Below are 24,610 nucleotides of genomic sequence, written 5' to 3'. Positions count from 1 at the left end.
CGCATGCGCGGCGGCGGCCGAGCGGGGCCCGGGCAGGGACCGCTGGCGGCACGGGTCCGCGTCGCGAACGGCAGCGGGAAGGTGGGGGGCTGCGTGTCGGGACCGGGAGCGCTGCACGGACAGGAAACAGGCTCGGGGACAGGACAGAATATCCACTTTTATTGTAGCGAGGATCCGGGAGCGTGTGCGCCGGCCAAAGAGTGTCACAGAAGGGTTTGGGTGGGCAGGGACCTTAAAGACCATCCAGTTCCAGCCCCTGCCCTGGGCAGGGACACCTCCCGCCTCACCAGGCTGCCCAGAGCCCCATCGAGCCTGGCCTTGAACACCTCCAGAGGGCTGGGACATCCACAGCTTCTCTGTCTCCAGTAATTTCTGGAGACAACTTTCTTCAAGATTTAGTGTAAAAATCCACAAAGAAAACTTCCCTACTTCCAGCACAACTGTACACTGCTCACCTGGAGCCCGGGCAATAAAAGCCTCATACAATGCAAAAGGAGAAAAAACGTAACCTAGGGCAATTCTTGATTACAATAAAATACCATCAAAAAAAACTAGGAATGCTTCAGCAATAAGGAAAATACAGTTTCCACCTGCTCAGTAACAACATTCAATTCTCATTTACAAAGCAGATGTTCCGCTGCTTAAATACCAGGCACCGAGGATGCTGCGTACCAGGGCCACATCTGCAGCCATTCCATCACCGCCAAAGAAGTCAGTGTGGTCTGGGGACCAGGACTGAGCTCCTGGGACTCTCAGCAACTAAATTTAAATTAAATTTGAGACGAATATTGATTACTAGCTAAAAGTACAGAGATAAAACTGTCTAAGAGAAGAATTAAGACAAGTGACAGTATAGAGAGATGATGGTGTTTACAATTCTACGTAATTAAAATTATGTAGTACAACATCTAGGGATATACTGTTTTCTAAAGAGTAAAGGACTTAGTGAAGGACTATTTTCCCATCACCTTCATTGTCAATAAACTTTAAAGAGAACAATGCTGTTTAATAAAGATTTGAGGATTTATTTTCAAAAGCAGAACGTGAACTGAAAATAAAAAGTCACCTGATATCAGTGGAGTCACCACAAGCACCTGCAGAGCTGTCATCGGAATGATGGTGACAACTGATGCTGTCAAACGCTTCTGTTTGCAGATGGGGGCCGGGGGCTCCAGCAGTGCCAGAGCGGCAGGTACCACCCACACCCGCTGCAACATAGCTATGGCTGGAAGGACTGTACCTCCTGAAGCCACAAAGTGCCATAGAATATATGGCATTTTTAATATTTACAAGTGTTTTAAAGTGACCACAAAAGAGGGTGTGAAGTTTTAAGAAATTCTCCCAATGAGGGAGATAAATACAATGAACAAGTTCAGTTATATTAGTACCATAAAATGACATTTGTTCTGCTCCATATATGGAATTCCTTTTTCAGCATCATAAAACCCACTCTGGGATGAAGCCCAAAATTCTGTATGTTTAAGAAAGAGCTTGTCTATAATTATTCTTTGAATACTATTCTTATATCCTTGAACAAGACTGTGTTTTTGCTAACACTTAAGTCCGTTCACCTCAGCTCAGATAAAACAAAATTCTCCTGTTACTCAACATCCCAATACTCCAGCTTTACTGAGAGTCCTACACACAGCCTCAGCGAAGTCACAGCAGATGCCGTAAGTGCACGTGAATCTGGGCTCACACTTTCATTTAGCCGGGAGGAACACATTTCCCTGCCGGCAGCTGCAGGAGTGACCCAAATTCACACACCGCGTGGCAATCGCAGTTTTGTTTCTCACCTGTGTTTCCCCCTGTGGCTGACACTGGGTTTGGATTTGCCCCACACTTTGTTCCTCTTCTTGCTCCTGTCTGGGCTGTTGCTCCTGCATTTGAGGAGCTATTTGTTCTTCAGGCAATGCCTACGACAACAGAAATACAGGAAGGATGGGGGGGCCCGAAATCACAGCAATAGGTTTCTTTTTTATTATTTTTATTCTGAATAGAACAAACGCATGACTGTTGCCACAAAGTCATGTAAAGATTTAACCTGAAATGAATTCCTAATTTTCTGTACCAAAAATTGCAACAGAAAATTCCAACCTGACAAAAAGGTTTTATATATCATGTTTGTCTGCTTCTGACATGGTTAAAATGCCAAAAAAATGAGACAATTTCAATACAGTAAGGAATAGATTGGGAATGGACAACTGATAGCTTTGATGCACTGATAAAGGGGATCAGGCAGTCAAAACCCATATTGAACAATTTTCAGTCTTCCAAAAACCCTGATAATTTTTCCTTACTCCCAGCCTTTCCCATTGCTTTTACACAAAAAAGTAATTTAAACGTATTTGAAACTGAAGAGAACTGAGAAGTTATTGAAAAGAACGCACAGAACAGAATTCACCTGGAAAAACTGAACAGACCTTTTCCTGTATCATCATAGGCTCTGCGTAGATGGAAACAACTTTGGGCTCAGGCAGGAGCTTGTCATAGTTGTCTGCACTGAAAGTAAATGAAGTAATTGAAGCTAACTTAATTTTTTGCAACTACTTTAATATTCATGACATTTTAACACAAAGAACTTTAAAATTCTGTGAGAGGACTCTGCAATTAAAATTTGACAAAGCTGGGGATTAGCAGGGAACTCCAGACAGTTCTTTCCCTAGAAATATGACAGCTGTATTGTTAGACCTGAGAAATGAGTTGAGGAAAGCCTGGGCTGACCCCCCCGGTACATCACGTGGAGCAATTCTGAAGCACTCCAAGCTTTTCTTTATATCAGCACAAGCGCAGGTTTGATTCCTTGATGGCGCATTCACTACTTTAACTTAAGGCTGAAGGTCATCACAGCACCCCTGATGAGAAATACCACTGTGAAATACGTTTGTGCTTAAGAGAAAAAAATTTCACCAATCAGGCCACCAAACTGATTAAATGTTAAATCTGGGGAAAATGACCATTGACAGTAAAAGTAAACTTACAGAAATGTATTTGAGGAACTACTTCTTCTAGCAGTCATCAACTCAAAGTGATTCATAAAGATTTGAGTATGCTCAGAATTCTGGTCTTTAGCATAGGCTTGTCTGACACGAAGGGGATAACCACCTATGTTCTGGAATAAATAGAAATTGAAGGCTTAGGTACCAAAAATAAGTAGTCATAAGTCCCCTGTCTGAAAAATCATAGTTCACAAATAGTCTTGACTGAAGACAATTAATATCCTGGCACTTAAATAAAAGTTAAAATAAATAGCCCCCCTTTGTTATTTTAAATATACTGATAGTGCAAAGTGATACATCCAAGGTCCTATTCATTGTCATATGGGGAAACTCATATTCTTAAGTGTATGGAAACTACAATAAATATAACCTATAGTAGTTCATACTGACAGGAGAAGATATTTACTAGCATTTGCTTGTATATTTTGAAGCTATTCAAAACTCTAAAATATAGTTATGATTCTGCTTACTAAACATTTGTGTAGTCCACAAACAGCAATGAGGAATTTAAAAAACAAAACAAAGCAAGAAAAACCCAAGTCCTCACAATGTAATGCCCATTTCAGCTTAAACTCACCTCTCCTTCTGGACCTGCAAATGCTTTTATGTAGCAATTTTCGCATTGCTTTGGGGAGCGATAAACATAGTTACAAGAATTAACCACATGGCTGACAAAGTCCCAGTTTGCTGTCTGTGCTGGCGACACAATAGCAAAGTTTAAAGGACGTCTCCGTAACTGCTTCATTGCCTAGGAGGCAGAGAGAAATCAAAGCAGTGTAATGTTTCAACTAAATGTTGTTTTGTGCACAAGCATGTATAACCCTGTATTAATCAAGGTCTATGGATGCTGTAACAAACGTCCAAGTAATAAGTTTCTGAAGTCAATAAAAATGAAGTACCAACTTACTTTTAACAGTGCCAAGTCTTCAGCAATTAGCCATGCAGGACTATCCTGTCCAGTGTCAGCAGCTGACTTGGTAAGAGCTGGCAAAGGTCTTGCAAAAGACATTTTCTGTTTCACCCAGAGCGGGGTCTGCTCAGCTTTGCTCTTCTGTTGTGTTTTCAATATTCTTGGAGTCACTTGCTTGAAAAGTGAAGGTGGAGGAACAACCATCTTTCTATGGCAATGCTTCTTTCTCTCACCTGAAGCTTATTGACAGGACAAAGTTACTATCTCCAGTGAGAAAGGAACTTTGTGCAACGAGATCATGACAGAAAACTGATTGCTGCAAATCATCTAATGATAAGCCTTTTGCAGTATTTTCATGAATACAGGTACCTTCAACCTATGGCCCCCTAGTACAGTATTTGACTTGATCAGTCATTTTTTAATAGCTTCTCACTTCACTACGAAAATAAGCTTAGAAACAGATCAAATGGACACACAGGTATCTCACTGCTTTACTCCTGCTCATTGAATTCACCCCTATTTCTATTTCTAATTTGTAAGGACAACAGCAAGTTTTCACAGTGCACTCCCTCTGCTCTCACTCTACAGTCAATCATTTTTTCTGAGCGATTTCAAGCTTAAGAGAGATAATGGTATATGCATGCCTAAAATCTTAAACACAAAAGAGTTTTCATATTGTTTCATACAAAAATATTACTGCACCTTCCAATACAATTTTGAATCCAACTTACAGAACAGATCTGTTCTCTGCCGCTTACGCCCCTTCCTGACAAAGAGAGGTGGAAGCTTAGACTCTGGAATGGGGGTACTACTGTACATCAGACACATAACAGAATTAGTGTAGACATCATCATGATTCACAGGTGCAACAGGGGGAGTCCAAAGCTTAAAAAAACAAACAAACAAACAAACAAAAGCAAAAAAACCCAACACAGAACATTAACAACAACAAACAACCCACAGTTTGCCGTTAATTAAAGCATTTTAGGTAAGGTTTCCTTCAGATTAAATAAGGTCTACTGACTTACAGGCATTATTTCTATTTCTCCATCTGGGCCTTCACAGACAAATTCCTGTGTGAGAAACAAGCAGTTTTTAAAATATCAATACATCATCCAGCCCAGAGCTCAGCATTTAGAAACATAAGTATGTTTGCAATAATTAGAATAAAAAAAATACTTAGAAAAAAATATATTTTAAGTAATTAACCTTAATTTTCAAAAGCCAACATATTTTTTTCAGTCTCTTCCTTCAGTTATTATTACCTCGATACATAGCTGTACAATTACAAGTCAACCTACAAACCAACAGCTAGCTCCTGCTAAAACCGCAGCCTGCTACTCTACAGAATTAAAACTGTCCAGGGTTACAGTCCTTTGTGCAAGGGCATAAGACCAGTGCAATAGGAACCCAACAGACATCCTTAAATACATGGTTCATAGTCACAATACGCAAAGTCTTTGAAAAGCAGGGACTTGGAGATCCCTTGATGTTACCACGTTATAAGCATCTTCTCTGGTATAGGTTAAGAGTTCCTCTTTCACTTCCTCCTGAAATCTTTCTTCTGCCTTTTTCAGCTCCTTGGCATGTTGATATTCCCATTTTGTATTTGCAGTTTTTAACTCCTTTTAGGAAGAAAATTTGTACACTTTAAAATATTACCACTTTTCACACAATAAATATGCCAACAGCAGTAAATTGCCACAGATTTGAGTCTGGTAACTACATAATAAGTTGTTTTCATAGGCTAACGGTCATAGCAAAGTTAGCTAAACTGAGTTTTCATTCTTGGATAAGGCCCTCATGCCAGTAAAGAGAAAGGGAAATATGTCTACCTGTTAATTAGGAACCAGTGTGTTTTTAGACCACGATCATTTGGATCAAAATTTCAGTGCTCATAAACAAAAAAACCAAATAAAAACCCCAAATAAACAAAAAAGAAAATCTGACAATAGCTGAGGTTTTCTGTTTTGTTTTTCTTCATTACTCAGAAAATGAGATATAGTCAATTACTCGCTTACCTTGTTGATTTTCTGGCTGTTTTGATCATTCAAAGTATGAAACAATTCCAAGAAATTCAACGCATACTTTTCAATGGGCTTAAGCTGTTCAGAAAAACATTTTGACACACTGCTAGCTATTTAGCTTTTGAATTAGAAACACGTAAATAGCCAGTAATTTAAAAACAAGCAGGAAAACCCCCCAACCAATAAATGTATTTATTTTGATTGCAAATAATGGCACCATAATTAAGCTACGAAAGACATCTAAGGACCAAAAATCTGACATTCTGGTCCCTAGCTAGTCTGCTCACATTCCACAGGTATCACTGAGAATAAGCTCCAACTGCTGGCTTCCATCTTCCTAACTTTAAAAAAAAAAAAAAAAAAAAAAAAAAAAAAAAAAAAAAAAGAGAATCCCATCCGAGTTATTACACACACGCTTGCCTGGCTGTTAGTAGGCAGGCTGCCACTTGGGTTCTGCAAAGGGAAAGGGAGGCAATCAGAATCCGACAGAATTTAGGGAATGCTAGAATAGCCATTTCACGGTAAAGAAGAAACAGATCCAAGGCCTTTAAAGAAAAAACACAAGCATCTGGCAAAGCACAGGACTGTAAAACAGTTTTATATCACAAGATACAGTTTAGTCCAATGCACTTCACAATCCTCAGGAGAACATTTGATGACTTAAATGTTTCAGTATGTGAACAGATCTATCAACAAGCTCAGATTACCTCCCAGGATTGTTTCAGTATTTAAGTTTGCACAGAACAGTTTCATGTAAATGGAGTGGAAATAAGGTACTTTATGAAAGCCAGACTGTTGCACAGAAAAGTAAACTTCAAATATTTCTAAAGGTTTACATAAAACAAGAGCAATCATCATACCTGATCCACAAATCTAGCCAGCTGTTTCAACTGTGAAGGACGCATAGTATTTCCTAGATCACGCATCTCTGAATCTATGTCATTTCTTATCTCAGATCGTGTCTCTTCTGTAAACTTTCTGGAATCCTCTTTTCCATATTCAGAGCAAAGACCCTTATAAGACAATGTAGGATGTCAAAAGTTTTTTAATCATCCTAAAATTGAGTTTAGAAAAGTCAGATTACAGACATATTTGACAGCTTTTGCTGGAGGAGATGTTGGTTTTGTTTGATTAAAACAATGACAAAAATAGTGTAAAATTACAATTGGAACAAACACAGTTTTCTTTTTAGATATTTTTATCTTCTGATTTTCTATATGAGCTAACAGTTCATGACTTTTACTGATTTTAACTATGATCACATACCACTGGCCTCCAAACAAGTCTGGAAATAAGTATGAAAGCAGATGATATCTAAAAGTCTTACTCTGATCTAGTAAAGCACTCATTTTTATGTATCATTAAAGAACTGCTCACATTCTTCACGTTACAGTACCTGAGTTAAAAAGTCTGTTGAACAATCATCTCCCTGAGCAGCCACTTCTTGAATCAAATGTTTAATACCCTTTTTCAACAGCCTCTCTTCAACAGAATTACCACTTACAAGCCTGTAAAACAAAGAAACTCATTAAATACTGTTCCCTAGAAAACAGTGATGCTTCCTGAAACTCAACTGTTACATGTTAAATGTTCCTTGCCTATGGCAGTGAGCACCAAAACTAGTTTAAAGTCCATCAGGTATTTTCATAGGAAGTTTTGTATTTTTTTTTTTTAGTTTCTTAGAGGAAAGCTTCCTTTTTACATCTGATATCATATTTTCAAAACACCAGCTTCTTTTAAGTTCTTATTTTCAAAATGAAGAATAAACAGTATTGTCTTCTATACAATTGGATTTTTTAAAAATCCTTACAGTAGCAGGTTATTTGCTAACAGGATCTGCACTGCACACCCATGCATACCTGGCCAGTGGTGTAAGGTGAGCAAGAGCTCCCCACTGCTCTCAGCATGTCCTTCCAGGAAAAGAAACAGTCACGTGCAAGAAGCTTTCAAATATATCTTAGAACTACATGAAAATCAGCATCTCATCACTAGTGGATTTGAAATCCAATGATAAACCATCAAGAAAGACATTTATTGTTTATAAAGAGCAGAAAACACCCACAGATATTAATGTTAATTTTGACTGTCCCAACACAGAAATCCAGATGGCTTACAAGACGAAAGTGGGAGGGAAAGACAGGAATAAAGGATACAGCAAGGGAAAGGACAGGACAGGGTTTTCATTTTCCCTTTAGTCTGAAGGGAAGAAGTACGTCTGACTTATCCAATCTTTAAAGGGATCTTAAAAGACCAAATGACTTAAACTAAAAGGATGATCTCAACCAAAAACCCTAGTTTCACCTAAAAACAGCTTTTTGATTTTTTATTTTAAAGCACTTATACTATTTCTTAGTGTAAAAGTCACCTGTATATGTGAATATCTCTGCCTCTTGCAATTTTATCACACCATTCTTTAGCCTTTGTATCCATCAGCGGATCTAAATCAGTGTCATAGAAGACAACAGAATCCACATCTACATGGCTGATACCTGTAGAAGGAGTGTGGGAAAAAAGAATAGCACAGAAGAATCGCTTGTCTCGGTTGAAGTTTTTTATGGATTCCTAAAATGGGGAGACAAGCAACTTAATTACATATTCATATTAATAAAGCATAAATCTCTAAACAAACTTTTTTACAGAATGAGATCATAAAATTTGCATTCTTATTACTTCCCTAACCTACATTAAGCGTGCAAACATTTTAAGTTATCTGACTGCCCACATTACAGATCTACACAATTCAAAATTAATTTGTGTACCATTAAAACTATTAATTTATGGTACAGTCAACCAGATAAAAATCTAAACATCTATTACAGTAGTCACATTATGTCCTATGACTAAGCACACCCGACTGAGTTATTGCATTCTGTGTGTGCTTCATCATTTTTCTTGTCTATTGACTAAATCGAATCCCTTCTATTGTGCTGCCTTGTGTTCTTTAAGGCAAAGTATTCCTTTATGTTTTACACTGCATCTGACAGAAAGGATAAAAATGCAATTTGAAGTAAAAAATAAGAAAAGAATAACTTAACTATATTGTTAATGTTTGCTCAAATTGTAGGCCCCAGAGGATACTGAGAGTCTTACTGGGGAGGGAATTGAGCATACTTTCAATTTATCCTCAGGCAATGCCAGGGCACTCTACAAAAAAAACCAAAAGCCCCTGGAGTAAGGCTGAGGAAGTGCCAACATAAAAACAGGAACTACACTTGAAGTACTAACAATGTAGATAGCTACGGATAATGAAAGCAAAAGCAATTAGTCAAAACGCTATTGTGAAATGAAACGTCTGTCTTTCAAGCACAAATTACTCATAAATATAGGACAACTAGTGGCATACCTCTTGGAAACGCCCTGGATGCCTCATCAGATAGCAATATGACTGACATATTTCATATATAATTACATATTTTGTGCTACAGCTACATACATAATTTGCTTAACTAAGGAAATTATGCAAATGAATTTTGCAAATGTATTAGACTTCCCTTTAGCATTCTCCCTCCCACTATGAGCATCTATTCGCCATTAACTTGAGTAAGAGGTTCTCTTACCAGATAATGCCAACTGTGAGCGTCACTCTCACTAACTCTTATGTACCGGAGAAAATGGAAGTCCAAGAAAAGCTCCAGTATATCAAGCATTGGAATCATCTGCGTCAAAATCAACACACGATGTGCTCTTGCTTTCAGCTTCCGAAGCAAGACAGCCAGAGCCTCCATCTTGCCTGTTTATGAAATAAGAACTTGAAGGTTCTGCAGGCAGCATTCAACAACTAGAGAAAGCACATTCGCCCAGTTATAACTGGATACCTGAATCACTCTGCACCAGTCGGGGATCTGGAAACTGTAGAAAACGAGGCCTTGCTATCTGCTCCACTGAATGGAAGTAGGGAAGTATCTGTTCTTTCAGATTAAACTCCAAGACTTTCATTTCATGGGTATATGTATAAGGAGGATTTGCTACATACAAATACGGAGGAGCAACAGCTACAGCTGGCAATGTGGACAGATCTCTATAAAACAAACCAAAGCTTTAATATACCATTTTTTAACAGTTTGGGCTATTAACTATTCAAAAACAGTAACAAAAGATTATGCTTCCATGCAGACATCAAGGACCTGGCAAAAGGTAATTGAAAGTAAATCAGTAGATGAAGTTTTATCAACAAGAAAATGCAAAACCACTAAAGATCAGTACAAGACAAGAGGAAATTGCAACTATCCGTAAAGTTACTTAGATAAGCTGACTTACAGCTCCTACTTTTTTGTAAGTATTCACACAAAAAATATCAGATATGTCAAAATAAAGTAGAATTGCTACATAAGTAATAACAATTGACATGGAACTATTAAGAGTTTTCAACTCTTAGAATGATCTAGAATTATACATCAGAGATGCAAATAGACTCTGCATAAAGGAATTTAGCCTGCAATAAGGATAAAACAAGGCAATCAATTTATCACTTTTACCATTTTACAGTACTTTAGGTAAATAGCCTGTTTTGGATGGTTGTATACACCTGTCAATTTTGTGCAGACTGCAAACAGATTTGCCTCAATCACCTAGTAACAAGATCCTTCAGGGCGATCTGTTCCTGCTTCAATGTCAGAATGAGTTCTTGCAATGGATCCTTTAGAATCTCGGAAGTATTTGAATATGGAAGGCAATTTGCAAAGCCAGCCCAGCGCCATTTGTTAATCCTGGCAGAACAATGCTGAGAGATTTTTCTTTCACTGATCCAAGAGCAAATTTCCAACAAGTCTCTGCCATACAAGGGGGTTTTGGAACAACGACGCTCATTTGCAAAATATATTTTGTCCAGGCGTTCCTTTAGTTGCCTTTTTTCTTCTATGATACCCTTTAAATTAAAAATTCTTTTCTGAATATATTTTGACCAGATAAAGCTTATGCAAAAAAGAAATTTATGCAAAAGAAAGTTGAAATCAAGGATAATTTAGTTAATGCAATAGTTCTATGACTGATTATGAAAGGAGAAGTGAGCAAGAGAAAAGCTGACAATTAGAATAGTATTTGGGGTACAAGGACAGATGTTAGGTTTGGTATTTTAGTGAAAAATAAATCTGCTTTCTTACTTTATGCCTATCGGCAAAAATATAATACGACTTTCAAACTACCACCAGAGACCATTAGTACAGATGGATGAGACTAGCTGATTACAATATTCTACATGATTTAAAAATTAAAGCTTTACCAATTCAGTGAACAAATACGAATCTTGTAAACCATACATTGTTCATGATCAAGTATATACTCTATCAAATAAAGAGTTAGCATAGTACCTGAGTTGGGCATGAAAGTGTGGATACTGATTTAGATTTAGTGCTCAAGTCATCCCCTGTCACATTAATAAATTCAATTTTCCAGGAAAGCAGCAAGACAAGAAAAATATTTTAATGAAGAAAAACAATTTAATTTCACAGACACATGATATTACAATACAAGGATATTGTAGCTTCTAGTATTTCAATTTCTGAATAGTTAAAAAATGGAAATGGAAAAAAAAAAAACGAGCTAGAGGTCATTAATGAGCTTCATTAAAGTTTCATGCTCCTCGAGGAAGAAGCAAATTTAAATACAGGCAAAAGATTCACTCTGTTAAAAAAAAAGAAAGAGAAAGATGCAAATAGAATCATGTAGCACCTTACCTTGGTACTTCAGAGACTGTCCACCAATAAGCCGACAGAATTGACTGTAAGACAAAGTAAGTGTTTTCTCTCTAAACTGTAACATTACGGACTTCTCTGTCTGAGCAACTCTCATTTGTGCTCCAGCTGTGGAAGCCATTGGGCCGAGTACTATCTTGCTGGCTGTTAAGCGAAGAGAAAAAATGTATAAAGTTTAAAAATAAGAATTTCCTTGCTGTACACTGCAGGATTCGGATGTTTATCCCATGCATATAGTGTGCCCTATTTCCAATAAAGAGAAATATTACTCCAGACATAACTCTTAGGCTGCACTTAACTCCAAACAGACTAGGTCTCCTTCTAAGACTGTGTGTTCTCAAGCTACACATGAAATGTTGTTTCTCTCAGTACCACTAGTAGACCCATAAAAAAAAAAAAGGATGATTTCCTAGATATGATAGAGTTTGACTGGTATTTCACACGTGTACTCATTCAATTTGACACTGTACAAACTTTGCAAGGGCTTCAAGAGTCTGCACGGGTATATTTTAAGCAAAGTTTGGGGGGAAAACAACCACAGAATAAGAGATCTTTTCCTGTGCAATTCCTTTTTAGCAATGAAAGAACTTCTTAGAACAGTTAACACCACAAAACAATAATTTTCCGATATAATTTTCAGTCTGTGTTCATACTGAATGCTTCCCATTCAACCATGCAAAAACTTATACTGTACCCAGCTGAAATCAATACGTACCGAATTTAGAAAAGGCCTGAAAAAGAGTGTGCTTGAAATACTGCACCACTACTCCAATCATCTGAAAACAGTCTGTTTCAAAGGGCTGTATCATATAAAAAAGACCCAGTTAATAATCACCTTTACTAGTGGCTCAGCAGAGACACAGAGAATGGGACCATGATGATGCCTAAATCTGCTCAGTCCATTAGGAAGGACATGTGTGAAAAGTTTCATTAAGATGGTATACCTGGAGACCAACACAACTGCTAGCAAAATTTCCAGTGTTTGCACAATAGTATCATTCCGTTTATAAAAGACAGACAGAGAGATAATAAGGAATTTTGTTTTGATTTTGTGAGCAAATTCCTGTTAGAAAACTGCTGATGAAACTCGATATTCAAATATGTAATGCACAAATGCATTCAGTACAACCTCATCTCTTTCCCAAATTCAAGCAATATTTAAAAAAAAGGACAGCAAACCAGAAAGCAATGGTTTATTGCATGCACAACATACCTTTCCTATGCTGATTTTCTAAAACCATGGCACAGGGTTGTCGTCTTTGTATTTTCTCATGATGATCAGCTGCAACTGTTGTTGTGTCCGGTGTCTGCTGCAATTGAGACCTGGAGAAGTCTCTAGTCCTACCTTCAGGTTTCTGTCCATACTGCACTGGTGTAAATAACCTAAAAATTAACAAATTGTCTTTCTACACATAAGGAAGCTGTTAATCCCTTCTTCCTAATACAAAATCAAGTTAAAAAGCAAATAATTATTTTTAGTCGGTAATCTAAGCTAGAAGAGGTACCCAACCTCGGAGCATATGGCAGGAAGGATTCTGCTTCTCTCAACGCACAGAAGAAACACAATATACTGTAAAATGCAAAGTACACCAAACGATGCTCCAGTCTTCTCTGAAAGATTATGTGGAGGGGTACAAGCATGACAGGTCTCCCATATTCCTTAATCATCTTTGGAGTCTGGAGACAGCACAAAAACTTCCCAAAAGATGCTAATAAAGATCAAACCTCTTAATGGAGCAAAGTCTTAACTATGGCTAGGTGCAATGTAAGTACAAAAAGCGGGGGATCTCTACTTCCATGCATCTTCAGACAGTCTGGTTTTAAAAACATACTGCAATTGTAAAAGCTGACTTCACAATAACTGTTTCGTGTATACTACTGCAGGAGAACTAAAGATGTCTAAATGGCAAAAGAATGAGTTCTTTTTCTGCTTTACATAAATATTTTAGCTACCACTTCCAATTCTTAAATTTCATTAACTGACAAAGCTCCTTTCTGGCAGAACTGCCTAATAAAACTAGTGCAGGACATCCTTCTGGAACCTGTTACACAAGCTGTCTTGGGCTTCAGTAACCATACTCTGCTTTTATCAGATTAATGTATTGTAAAATGTTTAAGCCTACATTGCTCTGATGTATTCTACAGAAGAACTGTATTCATTCCAAGACTCAAAAATGAACCCTCCCAACTGCTCTTTGGAGAGAACAGTCAACAGCAAAAACAAAAGGTCAAAATTTAACAGAACACCTTTTTTTCCTCCCCCCTCCAACCCCCAAACTCTCCACAAGATTTCCTTAAAGTGCTTTGCAAGCACATCTTAGACTAAAAATTAATTAGGAGAACATTTAATTATTCTGCTTAGGAAACTGTACTGCAAGAAGTCACTTCCACCACTTGATCAAAAACACACCAGACTTCAACTCGTACTGAGTTTGGCAGGAAAGATCACTACTGAGCCTTCGTAAATGAAAAGAAGTATTAAGTGGTAAAAAGCAGTCTGCTTTCCCTCAGAAGACTGGCATACAGTCTTTAGCAGTGATCAGTTTGGAAACAAAAGATAGCAAGAAAAACAAATGCTTCTGAATGAACCCACTCGGTCCTCACAAATATTACTCATTTTCACCTGTTACTTAAAATCAATCAATCAGTCTCTGGAACACTGCATACCTATTTGGTTTGAGCTTCACTGGTTCAAGTCTGGGTGACAAAGGAGAACAGTAGATCTCTTCAATAAGCTTCCTAGTTACCTTCAGTTTTGGCAGTATTTGTGCTTCGTAGCAAGTCATTTGGTTTTCCATCCCAATCACATCAAAGAGAGACCAGTCTGCATGCTTAAGTTATAAAACAAACAAACAAAACCCAAAACCAACCTAAATAAAGACTCTACTACCATTCAGTTGCAGTAAAAAAAAATAAAAATAGTAGTAATAATACCACATTATCTGAGAATGATTAAAAAGCTCACAGCTGATGCCAGGGTTAAACCAAAATGTGGAAGAGGCATGTCATGTGATTGTGCAGAGAGCAGCTGCTGTTACTTTAAAAGGTTTCAGCAACCTACACCATGAAAACAGAGCATTATGCTCATGTTACCAAGAGTCAAAAACAGGACAGCACCCTCAAGTTACAAGCTCTGCAGTTAATTCAATGCTTGTAAATAAAACATTTGCCTTTGTAGAACTGTCCAGACTCATCCATTCCCACCTTGATACATTAACCGTATTTCCTCCACAAGCCCCTGTCCCCCCACCCCAAAATGATTTTTCCAACAGGCTTAAAGAAGTGGCTACTTGAATTTCCCAGGACACATAATGCTACTGTTTTAGCTTTGTTCAGTCTTTCTTAACACTCTAGTATTGCTGAAATCACTAGGGGAAAAAAAAAAAAAAAAAAAGATTAAATCCCTCGCAATGTAACTTTAACAAACAGACTATAGCTAAAACTAAACTGTGGAATCTGATACAGCTTCTCATCTCCAGAGCTGTACACAGCTTAACTATGCCCTTACTACTCAGAACAGGACAAGAATGGCACCTTTCCCTTGATTCCAAGACTTATCAGTTTAGGTTAATTGGGATCTTTAAGCAAAAAGAGAAAATGTTGCAAAATAGTCTGACCTTCTGACAAAGACAGCAAATTCCCAGCATACCTCCTAAATTCAGTACTACCATAAAGTCAACAGTTATTATTTATCGTCTTAGCAGTTGCTTCTAAAAATAAATGAATTAGCAATTCAGATTTTGAAATTAAATTGGAACCTGAATTATGTGTAAGAAATTTTATGTCCTAAGCCACCTGCTCTCCCAGTCAAATCAAGTCAAGTGCAAGAGAATTACTCCCCTACTCACCTTCCAAAGATCCCATCCCAATGCCCTCAGCACCAGAGACGCAGTTGTAAACTCCAGCGTGTCTAATACAAAGGAAGAACGTGGAAGCCGGGGTCTGAGCAGAGCAGGATGGTTGCACGCCCTTAGTAGCTGCATCAGAATATGGAATACACTGACAAAGTGCCCACTTCTAAGACATTCTTGAGTTCTGTTATTTAAAATGAAAATATAATTTAAATTCTCATTAAAAGCCAGTGCTTTTAGGAGCTTAGGCCAAAGTATGAGTTTAAAAATGCAGTCTTCCATTCCTCCAGCTTCTCTCACATTCACACAAACTTTTAATAATTTATAGAATATATTCTCATTTGAAAACCCACATTATCATAGACCTGAATTTCTCAAATAGCCACTCTATTCCAAATGAAAATGACATTGAATAATATATGAAACACATATTGTCAATACTAAGGCCACGGAATATTGGTGGTATTGACTGAATAATACCACTTTAAATTATCAAATTCATTGGAAAATACAAAGTAGACATATCAGAAAAGCAAAAGAAACTATAACCTAGGATATTCAGTTCCTAAATAACCTAAGAACTAAATTTAGATAAAAATGTGACACATGCTCCATTGTCTAAGTTATAAATATAGAATACTGCAAGTACTATTTATTTATGCTTCTTTTCACCTTATGAAACAATTAGATATAAAAAACCAAAACACACACCAAAAAAATGCTGAATACAATTACCACTTAATGTAGAACATGATTAGCCTGTACAGCACTATGATTATGCCATGTGCTTTAATCTTTAGGTTTGCCCATGACTCACTTAGAAATAACATACTAGCAAACAAGCTTTCTTACTGTATTTGGAATGGTTCCTAACTTTAATGATGAATGAACAATTAAGAACTACTTAACAGGTGTACCTTGGTTGAGACAAGATGTCTTTATACATTGACTTCTGCCAATTAGAAAGAGTACATGCCAGCACATGCTCATATTTCCTTGGCAACTGCTTCTCAACATGAATTTTGGACCTCCGCAAAATAAACGACTGCACTACCTAAAAGAATAAAAAACAGTAACTTCCTAATTGTATTTCCTCAGAAGAAGAGATACTAGCATTAAGACACTATTCCCAAGGGAGACGTACCCTCTGCAGTCTCATCGCCACTCTCTGGTAGTGATCTTCATTCCCCTCCCCAGATGCTACCTTTGTAAAATCCAGATAGGATTGGGAAATCCCTGGAATCATGAAACAGGCAATGGCCCACAGACCTTTCAAGGCAGTAGCAGAAGCGTATCCATCAAGAGTAAACGATGACGACTGTGAACAATGAAGATAACAATTAAGAGCTGTTTCATAACTTAAATTACATCACAGCAAGAAAATTCAAAAAACCTGCAGTTATAAGTGCAGTTATTTCAGGAAGTAACTGATAGACAAAAGCAAAAAGAAAACTGTTAATGAATGCTGCAGACCTCTGGAGATTGAGTATTGCATCCCAGTGCTTCTCTGTCAGGTTATTACCGTTCTGCCTCTCATCTAGAAGTAGGTACCTCCATTGTACTTTCACGAATGCTTCATAGTCTTTAAAGAATTGCTTGCAGGAGGCAATACATACATTAAAATCATTGGGGTCAGTCCATTCCTGCAATATAAAAACACAAAAATCCTAAAGGTTTTTTTAATGGATTACCGAGCAAGAATTATTAAGTGTTTCCTCTTCTGGGATTAAAACAGATTATCTTGCACTTTATCCGAGTACAGTTCTTCAAAGATTTCAAAATCCCAAAAGGGAAGAGAATGCTCAATTTAATTGTCCAGTTGTGATGTTCAAAACGTTACATAAAATACCTTTAACAGAAACTGGCTCTTTAAAGAAGAAAAAAAACTTTCCCTACAAAACACAGATCAAGTCTCCTTGCAATCCAAAAACAATCGGCAATGACAAGCCATCTTTCCTTACATGTTTTTGAATTGTTCTTTGAAGAGTTTGGACGTATTTCAGAATACCTATAACTTGTTTTTTCAGGTTATCAGTAGTATTCATACTTAATGGATAAATTCTAATCTCTAAAATTCATATGTTTCAATGTTTAGGTAAATTCTACCTGTAAGTATCAAAATGATTATGAACTTGATCACAGAAGATGTCAAATGTGTGAATTAACATCCTAATATTTGCTTTCAAAGGCAAATAAAAAATTAGAAACACAAGACAAAGTTAAAATTGCAAGAATGAAAGGAAAAGTCACAGAACTAAAGGAATAAAAATGCTCAAAGCTATGTCAGTTTCGTTAATTTTCTTCTGCTCTGCTCAGGTCACAAGGCAAGAAAAAGTTATTACATGACTTACATGGCCCAATTTTACAAATTTAAGAGAGAAGTGAAAAATTGCTAGTAAATCTATGATTATACGAAGGACTCCAATAAGGAAAGAAATTGAAAAGTAACTGGAAAGGACACATCATCCCAAAAGGAGGCATAAAAGTTGTATGTTGTAAAAGCATTAATGGAGGAACCCAAGAAGTTCCTTGTAACTATGGAAGTTGAAAATACAAACCTTGGGCGGGGGAAGGGAAGAAGCATATTTTGCAAATAAGTTTAGTGAAGGTTTGAAGCCTGAAAACATATACCTGTCTTCTAAGCTACGAAATACACACCAAACTTCCTTTCCTTCTTCTAGATTACAGATAAATTTCTCATCCAAAAAACGGCTAAATTCAACACATTTTCTTAATAAACTTCTGCAAATACTAAGATGGGGTACAAGTCACTGGAGCAAAGATGCAAGTTTCCCATACAGCCATTAGGCACTAGTCAAAAATATCTGTGCAAAGGGACATCATGCTAGTAAGTACATGCAAACAACTTCAAAAGGTGAGCTAGACGTTGCTGGTCATCAAAGCAGGTTTTATTGGTAAATATCAAACTCTGCTTATGAACCAGCATTCATGAAATGAGGAAATGTCTCATACTAGAAGTGAACAACAACGAAACAAAAGAGAAAAGAACCAGGCTGGGATATCATCATACTGAAATTTTTAACCACAAAGGTATAAACGTGACTTGGGCTGATATTTTCTGTGTAGCGCTTATGTCACCCAGTACCTGTGTAGATGAAACAGTGTTCCATAATACCTGTCTTTTTTTTAAAAGTTCTTGTGGGTTCCCAAGATACAGAAGAATTTTCAAAGCAGGACACCAGCATTTCAATTCAATCTCCCACTTCAGCACATTAAAGTTTTGTGAAACAACAAGAATAGGACCCCAGTTACCTATAGAGATAAAAGGTACAGCATGACTGGAAATGACTGCATACCACTCCACAACTTAATAGAAAAAGCAACTGTGCATATATGAACATACGCATGCATTAACAATGAAAGGAATTGTGTGTCCTTTTTTATATAATATATTCCAGGCACATTTCTTTAAGTTATACATATTAAAAGCAATTATTTTTTTTTCCTCTTACTGAAGACACATTCACTAACACAATGTTAAAAATACAGATTTATAAAATAAAAGACCTACAATATTTCATACCTTCATTACATGCCAGGTGTGCAAAAAAAGCAACAACTTGCACTGTTTTTCCAAGTCCAGCTTCATCAGCCAGAATGCCGTTGAGATTCATTTTATACAACTTTGCCAACCACTCCAGTCCGGTCTTCTGATAATCTCTAAGAGTGCCGCGTAATAACGATGGAGTATCACTTTTTGCTACTGTTGTGATTTGAGCACCGCCTTTGGGTAACGATGCTTCTGCAGCAGCAGCACCCTCTGCTAAATCTGCCATGGATTTCTTTACGTTAGGTGTGAGAAGATCTGGAAGTACCACTTCTTTCTGAAGGCTCTCTATCTTATTCAGAGAGTCTCTTATTTCTGCACAAAACAATAAAAATCACGGTGCTGCCATACCTGAGATAATTCATTAACCGATTTGATGCCATTTACAGCTAATCCAGGGTCTAAAGAACATACGTATTCCACACTATAAGAATACTGTTAAGTTTGTCAAACAACTACATAAACAAGGGCAGTGGGACAGACACAGGTGCACACATTGACAGTTTTAGTGAATTCAGCCTCGTGCACAGCCCCCAAGGGACAAAAAACTAAACCCTGACACAAACAAGAGCTCAGCAACAAAAAGCCCTTAAAGTGTGTTTATCAAAGCTTTAGTGAGCTACAGGAAGTTAGCAAGCTAGAGAAAGGAGATCTTTATGACTCAAAACTAAGACCAAAATACTAGCTCCTAAACATTTATTTTGGTGCGCTTATAGTACTACTACCAGAATGCAAAAGAAAAAAAAAACATGCAAAAAAACCCCACCAGTCCTATGTTCTTATTACCTTTTTTTGAGATGTTCTGTGAGTTTAATGCTTTGTTCCTCCTCTCTTCTAACTCAACTTGCAGTTTTACATCTACCACCTAAAATGGAGGGAGAATGGGGAGAAAAAGAGCAGAAGGAAGTGTCAAACATGCACGCACTTAGCTTCAAATACAGCTATGAATCACTTAACGTTTCTTCAATAGTAAGACAGGCATCAGATATGGCTACAACGCAGAGCATTCAAAGAAAAAAACAGTGTGTACAAAACTGACCATGAATAGAAGTGGGCTGCATAATAAGCAAGAGCTACCCAAGAATAACTCACATCAGAATTTAAATGTCCGCAGCAAGCCGTCTGCACCAACTAGGATTAGTGAAGCACTTTCCTGCGAGACATGCAAGGCCTGAAATTATTCATGCAGCTGCAACACGAAGCTGTCTTTAACAATAGATAATATTCACCATGTGGGGTGAGCAAAGCTTAATTGTAAGATTATTGCTGTTACGATCCAATAGGTTTTTATTCAGTACAACTTTAGATTTTTTTAATTTATTTTTTTTTTACATTTACCTGTTTAATGGTGGACCAGAAATGTTCAATTTCTCTAGCAGTAAAAGCAGCAACAGCCCTCAGTTGCTTCTCTTTTCTTGCATGTTTCCTTATGAAGTATCATATCCTCATGATGACGAGCCACACTTAAAATCAGCTGAATAAAACCGTAAAATTATTTTAAGTTTTCACTCTGTTCTATATAAAATGCGTATTTCTAAAGAAAGAAAAAAAATACAATCCCCTTAGGAGTACTGCCCAAACTTTACAAACACAGTGGAGAGGCAAACCAAAACTCACACAACCTCAGTGATCACGTCCTAACCATGAAAATGCTGCCTATTCTTCCCCCCTTTTTTGGTTGAAAATATCAAATTCACATTACTCTCTTGGCAGTTATCAACTTCCATCTTCTTTCTTGAACAAAATCAGTTGCCATCCACTGCATTTCTTCCAAAAGATAATCATGGTGTGATTTGTGCCGTGGGGTCTCTTGGAGTTTGGGCAGACGTTTCAGAGACCATAAACCTTCTTTCCTCAGTGCTGCCATTCGCTGCAGAATTTCATTTTCCTTCAAATAAACATAATTAAACTTATGTTTCCTACTGCACAACACAAAAACAAGATAGAGACACTGTGAAAAATGTTACCTGAATAACCAATATTGTTGGTTACATTCTATGCATTGGAAACATTCTATGCTGTTTGAAGTTGCACTTTCTTAAAAGATAATGAATAACAGATCTTGTACAGATTTATGTAAAGACTCTGAAGGACTTTGTTATGCAATGGCGTTATGTAAAATCAGTATAGAAGTTTGGGATGCAGTGGTACTCTGTTTTGAGGACTTTATTTTTTCCTCCTATAGTACCTCTAGATCCCATCAGAAGAGGGATTTCACTGAATCAGGGCTGATTCAGTGAGAAATTTCACAGAATTGAAATGCTCTGCCAGATGGACAGAATTCTCTAAAAAGTTCATATAAAAATACATTTGGTTTACGGCATTTTTATTAACACATGTAGGCAACCTGCAACTGCTGGCAAGTAAGCACGAGCAGCACAAATTTTCATTGTGATTCCTCCCCCCTTATTCTAAATACGTTGCATAAACAGTTAAAATAATTGATTTGGTTCAATTAGATCTCCTTCTAGGATTTCGTTACAAGAACAAATTCTGCTTCCCTAGAGGATCTGCCTGATTCCTTCTTGTTCCTTCTCTTTCTTCAAAAAAAATCATATGGCATGTCTGCGCCATTAATTAAAACCAAAAGAGAGATACAATTATCTACAGAGCATTCTAAATTTAAATGAGTGCAAAGTTTTATTGTAAAGGAAGATTTATACCCAGCCGCGCTATATGACGGCTATCTGAAGGAAATTATTAGTGCTCGGTAAAGACTTTTGCAAAAACTACTGGAATGATTTGCTCCTTTCTCCCCAGGTTAGAGTAATAAATTCTGTCATCCACAAAGTCTCAATACAAAACACAAAGGACAACACTGCCAGGACACAGCAAGAGGTTAGCACACTGTTCCTTCTTGCTGCACCTTGTAACTTACACACCTGAAACCTTCCACACATAACTGAAATTTACTTTGAAGCACGAAATGGCTTTGATTCAATGAAAATGAAAATCCAGCACAGGAATATTGAAACTGAGACTTGGGTAGACATCGCAAATGACATAAATTAAAGAAGTAAAATTTCAAGAGAACGTAGCAGGAAAGTGCCAAAAATTAATCTTGTCTTGACTTTCTTAACGGGTCAGACGCTACCACTGTTTCTGAGGATATTCTCTTCCCGGTATTCAGACAGATTACTTAATAGTGCAGAATAGACAACAGCAGCAATTACAATACAAAAAACCAGCCATTCAAAGCCACATACAATATAATATTTGAATCTGATACCTGTTGTTGTATGGGAACTGGAGTTGGGACCAAAATCACACGCTTCTTAACACAGCCTGCTGGCTGTAGCTGCTGAAGAAAAGCTGGGTTCCTGCTGTGTGGAGCAGGTAAAGAACTACACAAACTTGAGAAGTTTGGTCCATTTTGCTTTTGGTTTTGCTCCTGGCTAATCTGCTGAGCCACTTGAGGAACAGTAGGCATTCCACCTGCAGAGAAATGTTTAAAAATTGCAATCTCAGTAATTAAAATAGTGGTATATAGAAAAGAACCAGAGAAAGTGGCAATAGAGACTGTAACATGTTGGTCAAACCAACTTTCCACCATACCACAATACAATTGCATACCTAAAAGCTATGAAGATGCAAATCAAGCAGCTTGCTAGTCTAGAATGTACTTATCTGCTCTTTAACTTGACACCACAAATATCTTCTTTAACAACAACCTGCAGAGAGGTGATAACTAGGCAACCAACCTCTACCAGGGTATCAAATGACCAACAAGGAAAAAATTCATGCAACAACATCAATTAAGGAAAACAACAAATTAGGCACAGAGGGTACAAATTTAGGTGCAGTGCATGGAAAATGAGATGTGCAGCGTTCGCTAAGATTTTCTCCAGAGAGTTTTTAAATCATATAATAATTGGTATTAGATATAATGTTACAATTACAGAAAATCTCATTAAAGCAATTATCTTTCATTACAAAGCTTAAAACTTACATTTGATGGTAAATACTTTATCATAAATCATTAATATATGTACTAGAAGTACCAGCATTATTTTAAAGGTCGTGACACTTTTTTTTAAACTGTTATCAAACTAATTATGAGTCTCTATGTGGAGTACTACTTTTGAACTATAATAAAGTTAACCTAATAAAGTATCTCATTATCAATAAAACAGTGCATTGGTCTACCACCTCCAAAGCTCTATCCACATTTACCTTCAATTTCACTTTTACATTCTCTTTATTTTGCTATGAAATGTGTTTTATGGTCACAGAATTGCTTCCTTTGATAAAGAGAGTTCATCTCAGTGGTCATTGACCATTTAACTCAATTCAACCACTTGCATTCTTCATTGTTCCAGTAGATTTATCCAGCAACTTTATTTCTGGCAGTCCAGAGGATTCCCGCAGCACGTACCGAGCCCTGAGAGGGTACGTTTGTGTGTTGAAGATGCCACAGGACAGCCAACGAGCGCTTTAGGCTTCCTTTCTGCTTTAGGCACACGGACACAGGTCGACCATCACCTCAGCCGGCGCGGAGACGGAGGGAGGCCGGTGCTCTCCGACACACACGGTCATGCCCTGGAGATGACGGAAGCTGGGACAACGACACGCGCGACTCCCAGATCTCTCGTTTCATAGAGCACTGCCTTTTGAAGGGCACATGGATTTACCCTACAAGTCCATTACAGCCACGTACGCCACTAACACAAACTCCAGCAGGGTTTAAATGCTGCCCTCAAAACGTGGTAACGCCCGCCGCGCTGCTGGCCGGGCTGGGAAGGAGCTTCAGTGGAAAGATGAAGTTACCTGAAGGCATTCCCACCCCTCCCCTGCCGCAGGGCACCCCGCACACCCCCTGGCGCCGGGGGCGCCGCGTTACCCGCCGCTTTCCCGTCAGGAGCTCCCCGGGCGGCTGCCGCCCCGCGCCCGCCGCTGCACGGCTGCAGGCGGACCCCGCCCGCCGCGGAGGGGCTGCGGCTGCCGAGGGAGGAAGGAGGCAGTTTACTTGAAGCCCTCCCTCTGCCAGGAGCGAGAAAAACAGACTCTTTAACACCCAACTCCACAGACCTGGCGCGGCGCCGGGGCGCGCAGACCGAGGCGGGGGTGAGCTCTCCCTCAGCTGCCTCAGGGCGCCCGTGCCACCCCGACCAGCCCTCGCCCGCCTCTCACACCGCTCGGTGCCCCAGTCCCTCGCACCGGCACACACCCGGGCCTCGCCGGGCCTCCCCCGGCCCCACGGGGTGTCCCGTTCCCCTGCCCCGCGACACGCCCGGGCCCCGCCGCGCTCCGCGGGGCACAGCAACCACGGCGCCCCCTGGCGGCCGCACTGGCAGCCGCCCCTCGCTCCGCCCCACCCCGCCTAAGCGATACCATTCCCCTCTCACGGCGGGGGGGGGGGGGGGGAGATCGGGCACTGACGGTGCCACCCGCCACGGGCGGGGGGGAGCGGCCAAACTCGGCGCATGCGCCAAGGGCGGGCGCGGCTGCCCCCTGCGCGGCGGCGTCGAGGGAAAATCGGGCGGCCGCGGAGGAGCTGCATTTCCCTTAAAATGTGTTTCCTCCCCTCAGGAATCTGTCCAACGCGCCCGGCCTCAGCCTTCCCGA

At 38.7% G+C, this 24,610-nt stretch overlaps 1 protein-coding gene and 1 non-coding gene across 20 annotated transcripts; both read right to left on the bottom strand.

The window, feature by feature from the left end:
- Window positions 1-150: 150 nt before the first annotated feature.
- LOC128916900 (E1A-binding protein p400-like) lies at window positions 151-24,202 on the bottom strand. Of its 19 annotated transcripts, none has more exons than XM_054219118.1 (27): window positions 23,219-24,202; window positions 22,275-22,480; window positions 20,748-20,933; window positions 20,384-20,519; window positions 19,832-19,910; window positions 19,022-19,360; window positions 18,584-18,750; window positions 16,951-17,120; window positions 16,622-16,795; window positions 16,395-16,531; window positions 15,475-15,661; window positions 12,840-13,009; window positions 11,609-11,770; window positions 9,752-10,800; window positions 9,494-9,666; window positions 8,302-8,498; window positions 7,333-7,444; window positions 6,797-6,949; window positions 5,931-6,014; window positions 5,406-5,534; window positions 4,938-4,982; window positions 4,641-4,794; window positions 3,907-4,148; window positions 3,577-3,747; window positions 2,982-3,112; window positions 2,424-2,502; window positions 151-1,916 (listed from the first exon to the last, which is right to left on the bottom strand). In XM_054219118.1, exons 14-27 carry the CDS (start codon window positions 9,870-9,872, stop codon window positions 1,704-1,706), a joined length of 2,004 nt encoding a protein of 667 aa, XP_054075093.1. In that variant the 5' UTR covers window positions 9,873-10,800; window positions 11,609-11,770; window positions 12,840-13,009; window positions 15,475-15,661; window positions 16,395-16,531; window positions 16,622-16,795; window positions 16,951-17,120; window positions 18,584-18,750; window positions 19,022-19,360; window positions 19,832-19,910; window positions 20,384-20,519; window positions 20,748-20,933; window positions 22,275-22,480; window positions 23,219-24,202; the 3' UTR covers window positions 151-1,703. The 19 variants fall into 19 exon arrangements, 18 of the variants coding, with proteins under 18 accessions (XP_054075093.1, XP_054075090.1, XP_054075092.1 ...); XM_054219115.1 differs by having other exon boundaries at window positions 18,614-18,750; XM_054219117.1 differs by having other exon boundaries at window positions 15,475-15,603; window positions 18,614-18,750.
- Window positions 8,981-9,122, bottom strand: LOC128917319 (small nucleolar RNA SNORA49). The gene has a single exon (XR_008469254.1). It is a non-coding gene; the product is annotated as a small nucleolar RNA SNORA49 (small nucleolar RNA).
- Window positions 24,203-24,610: the final 408 nt, after the last annotated feature.

The sequence above is a fragment of the Rissa tridactyla genome, chromosome 13 (genome assembly GCF_028500815.1).
Source record: "Rissa tridactyla isolate bRisTri1 chromosome 13, bRisTri1.patW.cur.20221130, whole genome shotgun sequence".
NCBI lineage: Eukaryota > Metazoa > Chordata > Aves > Charadriiformes > Laridae > Rissa > Rissa tridactyla.
This window is presented reverse-complemented; position numbering and strand designations above follow the sequence as displayed.